This window comes from Falco rusticolus, chromosome 7, assembly GCF_015220075.1.
Source record: "Falco rusticolus isolate bFalRus1 chromosome 7, bFalRus1.pri, whole genome shotgun sequence".
Taxonomy (NCBI): Eukaryota; Metazoa; Chordata; class Aves; order Falconiformes; family Falconidae; genus Falco; species Falco rusticolus.
In genome coordinates, this window is record NC_051193.1 from 21,156,528 (window position 1) to 21,166,528 (window position 10,001).

Below are 10,001 nucleotides of genomic sequence, written 5' to 3' on the forward strand. Positions count from 1 at the left end.
GCAGAGCTACCGCTGGAGTAACTTTACGGGCGGGCTGCGGCGAGGAGGCCAGGCGGAGCGAGGCCGGGGCTGGCCGGAGGGCACATCGCTCTTCCCTCGGCGTTGGCGTCCCCTACGCCCTGCCCGCCCCACGCGGGCTGGGGTCTGCCGTGCCCCTTCCCCGCGCCTTTCCTTCTCCAGCCCGGCCCCGCACCCACCCGCTGCCCCGGCCGGGTGTCGGCGCAAATCCTCTCGGACTCACCCCTCTCCCCCCCTTACCCCGACCCCCTCCTTGTCGCTGCCCTTCCGCAGATCTCCGCGGGTCCCCTATCGAAGATGCCTCGCCCGGGCAGAAACACTTACAGTGATCAGAAGCCGCCCTACTCCTACATCTCGCTGACCGCCATGGCGATTCAGAGCTCCCCGGAGAAGATGCTGCCCCTGAGCGAGATCTACAAGTTCATCATGGACCGCTTCCCCTACTACCGGGAGAACACGCAGCGCTGGCAGAACTCCCTCCGCCACAACCTCTCCTTCAACGACTGCTTCATCAAGATCCCGCGCCGCCCCGACCAGCCGGGCAAGGGCAGCTTCTGGGCCCTGCACCCCAGCTGCGGGGACATGTTCGAGAACGGCAGCTTCCTGCGCCGCCGCAAGCGCTTCAAGGTGGTCAAGTCGGACCACCTGGCCCCCAGCAAGCCGGCGGACGCTGCGCAGTACCTGCAGCAGCAGGCGAAGCTGCGGCTCAGCGCCCTGGCGGCCACCGGCACCCACCTGCCCCAGATGTCTACCTACAACCTCGGCGTGTCCCAGCCCTCCAGCTTCAAGCACCCCTTCGCCATCGAGAACATCATCGCCAGAGAGTACAAGATGCCCGGCGGCCTCGCCTTTTCCACCATGCAGCCCATGCCGGCCGCCTACCCCCTCCCCAACCAGTTGACTACGGTGGGCAGCTCCATTGGCACGGGCTGGCCCCACATGTACAGCTCCGGCATGATCGACACCGCCACCCCCATCTCCATGGCCAGCAGCGAGTACGGCGCCTACGGCGTGCCCATTAAGCCGCTCTGCCATGGGGGGCAGACTTTGCCGGCCATCCCCGTCCCCATCAAGCCTACCCCCGCCGCCGTGCCGGCCCTGCCCGCCCTGCCCGCGCCCATCCCCACCATCCTCTCGAACTCGCCGCCCTCCCTCAGCCCCACGTCCTCGCAGACGGCCACCAGCCAAAGCAGCCCGGCCACCCCCAGCGAGACTCTCACCAGCCCGGCGCCCGCCCTGCACTCCGTGGCGGTGCACTGACCCGGGCCGCCCGCACGGACTCCGCCGTCCCCTTCCTCCCGAAGTTTCCTCGGAGCTCTCCTCCCTCCCCTTCTCTCCCTCCCGCCGCTTCTTTCCGCCCTCCGCTCCTCTCCTTCCCTCCAAAGCAGACGCGGCTCCCCGCGGGAAACTGAGGCTTGCCGGTCGCGCGAGCCGCCCCTCTGCTTCGCCCCCTCCGGCCGCCGTGCCCCCTGCGCCTCGGCTCCCTCCCTGGGGCTGAACTCGGTATTCGCTCTCCTGCGGCAAAACGGACCGACCCGCCCTGCAGAGCTGCCATATGCATCACTAGTTTCCCAAAAGTACTTCAGGCGTCTTCGGTTTGCCGGGGCGCAAGCCTGGCCCGGCGCCGCCGCTTCCCTTTGTCTGGGGAGGAGCAGGGGTCTATCTAGGACCGATCTTCAAAGCCACAAGCAGTGCGGAGCACCCGCAGCCTCCCCGCGTGCGAGCGGCGGCGCTTCCAGCCTCCAAGCCGCGACCGCTTGGATCGTGGAAACGCCGGGAAGCGCGGTGCCCTTTGTGCGGGTGGTGCGGGCTGCCGGGGGCAGGGCAGGCGCGGCGGGGCCCGGCCCCCCCTGGAGGCGCGGGGCGCGGCGGTGCGGGTCCCCGGGGCGGGCGGCCCTGGCTGCGGGCGGGGAGCGCCGTGGGGCCGCACCGCGCCGCGGAGAGGCGCCGGGCACCCGCCCCACACCCGCACTGTTTACAAAGCGCCTGTCGGACTGTAAATACTGAATTGCATCTGTGCTGTAAATCGGATGAGGTCCCCTTCGCAGTACCTGTTGTAACGTGGGTGTTCACTGTAGTGCTCAGGCGGAACAGAAAGACGAGTTGGTTTGTCTGTTAACTTCTGATTAACCTGAAGGTTTGGGTTTCTTTGGTTTTTTTAATTTTGTAGCTATTTATTTCATAGCTTGAAACCAAGGGATAATAACAAACTTGTTACCAAGCACAAAACCCGGCACAGCTTAAGAAAAGCCACCGAAGTCACCGTTAAAACGTGGAGAAGTAACACAAGAGCAGGTACAAACTGCGGAGGTCATCCTGATTTCTGCTGGAGCTTTCAGACAAGAGAGAGGGGGCTAGGGAAACTGTACATGTTTGTGCATAGGAATGATTATAAAATGTGTAAAATGCACTTTTGTTTGATATATTCCTTTCTAGTTTTAGGTAGTTTGCTGGAAACTGAACTGTTGTTCCGTTGTGAACTGCTTAAGTTAAAAAAAAAAAACAAACCCAACACAAAAAAACCCCCTCCAAACGGCATTAATGTCTATTGAAACTGTAAAGACATTTCTTTTAAACTTTTTTTTCCCTGTACAGATTAAGCATGGCATTTTAAATATTGGTGTTCTTGTTCCCAGCATGTGTGTTTTAAGATAAAGGTTAAAAAAGTGTCTACGTTAAATTATGAACCTAGTCGTCCAAATAATATTTTCTCATTAAAATATGTAAATGCAGATTTAGTTTCTGATTTGTCTTTTTAAAGGTTTACACGAGAAAAGTAAAAGCATTAGTTAATGAAAAAGAAATTACGTTATTCCAATGTTTAGATAATCTATACTGCCTTTTCACCGGGGGTTGCTATAAATATAGTTATTAACATACCATAACATGTTAGATAAAATTGTCATTATCGCCGGTTTACCGAAGATAAAACATACGCAAGTGTGTTCCATGGGTTTTATATCTATATATCTATACATATATGCATACACACACATATGCATTTGTGTCCTATGCACTTATACCGAATATAAACACGTATTACATTTACGCCTGTGTGTATGTATACTTATCATCTACATACTCCCAAGTCAATTTTTCTCTAAAGAGCATTAAAAAGTGAGGTTCTACAATACAGAACAAATATAAAAATCTTTTAATAATTAGTTACTTTTTAAGATTGAGAATACTGATTTTTTGTCAGTCGTGGTTTTTCTTACAAGTAGCATCTGAACATCTTTTCGAGCCAAAGTGAGCTATTGTAGTCTTTTACCTGTCGTTTAAACCTCCTCAAGCATTGCAGCCACTTCAGCCTCTGCTATAATTTGTCCATATCTACTGACACACTTTACAAAACCGGTAGATTGCAAACTGTAACACTAAAATTGTACCGGTTTTTTCTGCCAGTCAATACACAGTCCCTTTTAAAAAGTAAGGGCCAAGTAGTTACAATGAAAAACTGGATTCTGGGCACCTTCCAGTGGGGTTGTCCAATTCTTTTAGGGATTTCACGAGGATTCTGCAACTGCTGAAAATGCTAGAAGCAATCTAGTGAAATTAGTAAATAAGTGTTTCGGAGATGGGGCAGTCTGCGCCAAAAGCGCAGTTACGAGACAACCGAATACTTAAAGGCTTATTAGCAAGAAAACGACATTGTATTCTAATGAACGGCCAGGATTCACTAATTCTACGGCAACGATGTTACAGAGGTTTTATCTCTGCCTGATCTCTCTCTGAATTTCTGGACCATAAACAGCACAAGTGACATCCCCATTTCCTTATTACGTACCGCAAGGTCCTTGCAAAAGTTTTAAGATTAATGTAGAGGGTAATTAATCCAGTTGCGACCATTTTTGCTAAAAGAGAACGGATCCCACACACAGAAAAAAGGTGGAAAATACATGAATCATTGAGCTGATTAAAATGCATGAAGCTGCTAAAGCTTGTCAGATGGGGGACAACTGAACTCATTCATCAAGTCCAACCCACGATTATATCAACACGATCAGCTAAAGAAAGCATTCAAAACTTATCACGAGATCAATGGACACATAACTCGACAAACTTTTCCTAAACAAGCGATGACCTACATTTTTAGACTACGAAGACTCTTTTTCTCCTTCCTTTCTTTCTTTCTTTTAGGATCTAGCAGTCAGAACAAATCTTCAAAGATGAAATCCGAGCTCAGCTAAGAAGATGAAGCTGCACTTTCAGGGTCTTTTTTAAACTATATAGTAATCAGCGGAGATAATGATCTGAAAAGATTATGCCCCAAAGCAAAATATTTTCAAAAGGTGCGATGGCTTCCTCGCTACATAATCCTATAGTAAGACTAGCCAGCGAACTTTTAAAGTGCCATTTTCCTCTTCTTTATCTCTGCGGTTGCCCGAGACTGGCCAAGCGCGGGGACCCCCCGGCCGGCCGCGCCCCCCGCCCGCGCCCCGCGCCCCTCCATGTTGCGATGCTTATTTCAAACACATACGCAGCTCAGCGCGTCGCTTGAATTTACTGCTTTGACTTGTTAAATCTCCCTAATGGCTCAAGTCCAATGTCAATAAACACAGATCTGAAATAGAACAGCAAGAGACAACAGCGCGGAGGGAAGGGGCGAAGGGGGGCGAGTGAATCAGCCACGGCCGAGCTCTCCGTCGTGTTTAGACATTTCGTGGGGGTCGGACGGACGGACGGACGGGGGGATTTCTTTAGTTTTTATTTCACTTGCCAGAGAGACATTATAAGCTAGGCGTGTTTGATGCAAAGAGACGTTTATCCTAGGCAAAGGCTCTCTCTTCCGGAGGATGGTTTGAGCACGGCCGAGCAAGGTAAGCCCGCGAAGCCAGTCGTGCTTGGCGGCTCGGGTTTTGCTCCATGGTATGTGAATCTTTTCTCGTCGGGATATTTTTTTTTTTTTGGGGTGTGTGTGTGTGTGTTTTCTTTCCCCTCGACATGTGACAAGACACCACCCCACAAGCCTGAATCCTCTATTGAACCAAGGCAGCTCTTTCTCACCCGGAATATTTATTTTCCCTCGGACCGCGCCTCGCGGGGAAGGGCGGGCTGTGCCAGGTAGGGAGAAAAGAGCTCCCCGGCGACCCCTGCGAGGGAGTTTTATGAGCCAGCCTCTCTGCAAAAGTGGTCCTTGAGAAAGGGAGAAGAATCTTAGCAGCTTCATCAACTTCAGCGCCGAATTATCTCGGAATCTTAATATAAATGTCACTTTGTGGTTTTTTGTGTTTTTTTTGTTTTGTTTTTATTAACAAAAAGAAACCGAGGCTGTGAAGCCTTGGAGGGGCTGTATTTGTTTCTTTTAAACTAACAACAAATTATCTAATTAATATGTTTCAATTACAGCATGAAAAAGAGAGGCTTTGGACCGCCTGCAGTGGGTTTACAATAGCCCCAGAGCCCACTATAAGAATCTACAATAACTTCACATCTGTTTCTTTATTTCCCACTTTTCGAGTCTAAAACTCCTCTCGAAATCACTTCAAACCGTGGCCCAAGTTATGAAATATGGTCTCTCTGCCAGGAAAAAAAAAAAAGGTGGAAAGAAAAAAAGGACAAAACTTTGCAGATCGAGGCTTCATTTGCAAGCTAGAAAGTGAAAGCCCCATTGAAGAGCATTAAACAAATATATTAGAATTCTGTCACTTTATGCAATTGAGTAGATCAAATAAAGGGTCCCAGGCCACTTCATTCACTCTCATTCACTTGAATAGAAAATGCAAAGAATAGCAAACCTAGACTGGGCCACCGATGTAGATTTAGCCCTTTTTTTCTGAGAGACAAAAAGGCTGAATTTTCACAAACACATTGCTGACTCGGGGACTAGGAAACCAGCACTGAAACCCCTTTGGAATTTAAATTCATTTTATCTTCCTCTCTCTTTCTGAGTCCCTTTGCGCTATAGGGCGAGCTGCACTGGCACCCTCGCTTGGAAAAAATACAATGCAATGCAACACAACAGAAAAATAAAGGCTCGGATTTGTCAAGCCGCGCCACAGTACAGTTTGGAAGGTAATGTTTTTCTCTACAAAGAGAAAATGAGGAATCACCCGCCCTTTGCCCGGGCTGCCCTGAGAATCGCAGCCCCTTCGTGGGACGCCTAGGCAGAGCGCTCCCGCCCGCCCGCACTGCGCGGCCCGCCGCGCTCTGGGCACCGCGCAATGCGGGGGCTGCCGCGCCCACGGGGCCGGGGCCGGGGCGGAGGCAGAGCGGGGCAGCCCCGCCGCCTCATCCCGCGCTCCCCGGTGCCGGCCCCGCCCGCCGCCGGCCTCGCCCCGGCGACGCCCGCGGGCAAGGCCGGGCCCCGCGCACCGCTACGCGGGCCGCTCCGGGCACGGGCTCCCGCCGCCCTTTCGGGGGTCTCCGCTGCGGCGGGGCGGGCGGCCGGGCCCCGCCGCCCGCCCCGGGGCGCTCGGCCCCGCCGGGGCCCGCAGGCGGCATCGCCCTCCCGCTCTCCCGTGGCCGAGCCCAGCCGGGGGCAGCACCGCGCAGAGGACGCGCTGGTGCCGCATGCGGGCTGGGGGCCCTGCCCTGCCCGGCCCCTGGCACCGCCTGTGCCACCCTGCCGCTGCCGGGCCTCGGCACCGCCGCACCCGGGGCAGGGCACAGCACGCTGGCACCGGGGGGGCGCGGCCTTCGGGCCTCGCACGGCCCCACGGGGCTGCTGCCGGGGAGCGCCCAACTGCTTGGAAGGCTAACTCGTGCCTCAGTCGTAGGCGCTACTAAAGAACGGCTCTTACTTTTGCCCTGTTTAGAAGGGCCTCGGTATTAAGTAGTAACTAGAGTATTTTGCATTAATTAAAGCAGCTCCTTGGAGAGACATTACAGCCAAGACTAATCTTACACCACAGGAAAACGCTCCGCATCTCCACTGCCCCTGCTCCCAGCGGCAGCACAGACCACCTGCCTGTACCCGGCTGTCGGCGAGCACTGACCTGCAGGTGTTTCTTCTAACGATGAAATCCAGGCACTTTGGGGGCCTGCCACTTCCATCCTCCTTCCTTCCTTCAATGGCCACTGGATAGACAATAGATAAATAAGGAGGAATTGAGCCCCAGGTGTGGACCCGGTTCTACTCTTAGGTGTGCCCAGCTGCGCTGGCCTTGGCAGCAGGAGGTGCTTCCTCAGCCTTCAAAACCCACCTGTACGTCTAGTGCCTGCCAGAGGATGGGGGAAGTCCTGCTCTCAAAACTGCTCCCCTGAGCAGGCCCACACATTAGTGCCATGTTCTAACAATATAATCTAAACTACTCATTACCAGACACTGTTATTCCTGCTATCAGCAGTGCTGCTGCACTCCCAACTAAACACGAAACAAATATAAACATAAATGAAATAAGCAAAAAGACACCAAAGCCTCTACTTTGGAATGCCTGAACGTGAAAGCACACCATGTCATCCAGCTTTGGCCAAAACTAGCTGCTTTAAAGGTTAGGTCAACAGTAGGCCAGACAGAAAGCTGCAGGATACCGAGGTGGACGAAGCACCCATTTCAGAACAGGGAAGACAGTGCTCCATCATCAGCTGCAGACAGCACCCATCTCTTCAAACAATTGGAAGCCCATCTCTTCCACAGCACAAATGGGCAATTTTCTACCAAGCAAAGCAGTAACACCATCTGATTCTCCCCAACCTCTTCCTGCACTTCTCTCTTGCATAGTCTTTGTGGCTCTGGCTGGCACACGTCCCTCGGAACTCCTCAGCTGCCTGATGCAAGATGCTGGCAGCAGAGTACTGAGAAGCTGAAAGTGCAGGCTTCGTCTCAGGGCCTTTCACAAGTTACTGCCTCACCCCCTGAAGACATCCTTCCCCACAGGCTAATCGGGAATGACCAGTTCCCTGGGCCTTTCACACTGGAGTGCTGGGCTGGTGGAACAGGGCTTGCGTCTCCACTCCCTGTGCTCTCACCTCCCCTCAGCTTTTCACGGGCTCAGGCTCCTCAGGCCAGCGCTAAGGTTGCTCACACAACAAGCGGGAGGATGGGATTAGGCCTGCACGCACCTGCTGAAGGAGACCACAAACACTCAAATAGTTTGTGTTTCTTCTCAATTTGTGCTTGAGGTACTTGAGCCCTTGCTGAAGATAATTTCATAATTAACCCTCACAATTTCCAGGTTAAGGAAGTTCTCTGGAGAATTGGGAAGAGGATCAAGCGAGGGTTGGTCTCAGTTACGTGTAATTGGGCTCCAAACTGCTATTTTGTTGGTGGCTACGAGAACTCAGAGTCAGAATGGAATTCTAACAGACACAAAAGCAGACATTTGTGATTTCTACACCTGCAGAAAGTTAGTAGTAATGTTCATTTCTTTATTGAGCTACAGCTTCCTCATCTTTACTAGACCTAGAAGGGTCAGATGTATACAGAGGCTCTAAGAAGTAGAGATATTCCTGAATGTATATGGGGACAAGCTGGACCACATCGAGCTGCTTCCCCTGCCGGCCAAAGGATGTATTTTTAAAGTAAGTAATTTTCAACCATTCACAATGTGCAAGACTGGCACCCGTATTTTCTCCTGGAAAACGACAGGCACAGTGTATATCCGAGGAAGACACACAGCTCCTGTAACAGGCAGTTCCACAGAGTGGGAAGAGCTTGTCCCTTCCTTTCCTCATACACTACGCATGAGTTTCAGGGTAAAATTTTAGTTGCATTACAATCCACAGAAACTACTTAGTGAACTCAATAGAACAAGGGTTCACCATCAAGGTTTTTCAGAACATTCAGATGCTTTTCTAAGTTGGTAGGTAATTTACCTTGCTCTCAGTTTGGGGTCACACACAGTGCATATGGTAGGTCGTATACAGTATTCACAAAGGTGCCTTAATGCCATGTAGTCATGGGCAACTCTGAAAATATTGGAAAATATCTACGTTCTTTTTCTTTTTTTCCTCAAATGTTAGTCTAGTACTTTCAGACCATAAGCCAGAAACCTTTTTTTCCTCCCAGCCACAAAAGAACCAGCCAAGGAAGGACTGAACCCAGATTTATTGGGTCCTATGCTCCTCTCTGACTTCAGTGAAGTTTGGGATTTTTTTTGTTTTGTTTTTGTTTTGGGGTTTTGCTTGGTGTTGTTTTTGTGGGGTTTTTTTGGTTTGGGTTTTTTTTTTGAGTGCTTGGAGGAAGAAAGAACAACTCAAAATCCATTTTTAGGACTGCTAGAGTACTTTTTTTTCAAGTTGTGGACTAATCTATCTAAGCATCAACAAAATCACAGTCCGAAATACTTTTGAGATACAAAAAAATTTTTGAGAAATTCTCTCTTTTCTGTGCTTTGACTCTGGCTTCTCAATAGTGAAGAATTTTTCAGTTCCTTTTGCATCAAAACATTATCCAATTTTTCACTTTATCAGTAGACCTCAAACATACTCATTCCCTCCTTTGCAAACAACAAACCAAACACTGGAGATTCCCCAGTATTCAGTTCTCCAGGATTGTTAAGTAAAGCATCAGGCACTGTGAGACTTGCGATAAAACCAGAGTCACTAATACTGGATTTTCTTCTGAAAGCAGCACTAAAAGAGTTGGTAGATGAATTCCTGCAATGGAATTTCACTAATGACATCAAACATGACAGTATTAGGTCATGTCTGCATCAAAGCAATGTTTGTTAGATTGTAATGCAGCGAAGAATTTGTTAATTTTCTGTAGCATTTCTATGCAGGCAAAATCCCAAGAAAGCACAGCTACACTGGTATTAAACTGTTGGTGTCTTCACATGGAACTTACACTGTAAGTCACATCAGTGAAAACCCATTTGGTTAGTATAATCTATTTCAGTAGGAAAAGACTTGCTGGCCCAGCTGCCATGGAGAACATACAGAGACACTTTTTTCCCAGTTGCTGCCCTGGTGATGGTGTAGGCATTCACCCATGGATGCTGGCAGCCCAAACAATTCAGAGAGGATTTAGGTAAATCAGAGCCACTGAACTGGTCATGTCCCTGCAAGGGCTGACAGGAGTCCAGAGAGGAGAGGCAGAG

General features: G+C 50.7%; 1 protein-coding gene across 1 annotated transcript; it reads left to right on the forward strand.

The window, feature by feature from the left end:
• The first annotated feature begins 315 nt into the window (after positions 1–315).
• Positions 316–1,278, forward strand: FOXB1 (forkhead box B1). The gene has a single exon (XM_037396068.1). It carries the CDS (start codon positions 316–318, stop codon positions 1,276–1,278), a length of 963 nt encoding a protein of 320 aa, XP_037251965.1.
• The last annotated feature ends 8,723 nt before the right edge of the window (positions 1,279–10,001 follow it).

Bases quoted from the DNA above. Each gene is read 5' to 3' on its own strand.
- FOXB1 (XM_037396068.1), top strand. From the start codon at position 316: ATGCCTCGCCCGGGCAGAAACACTTACAGTGATCAGAAGCCGCCCTAC.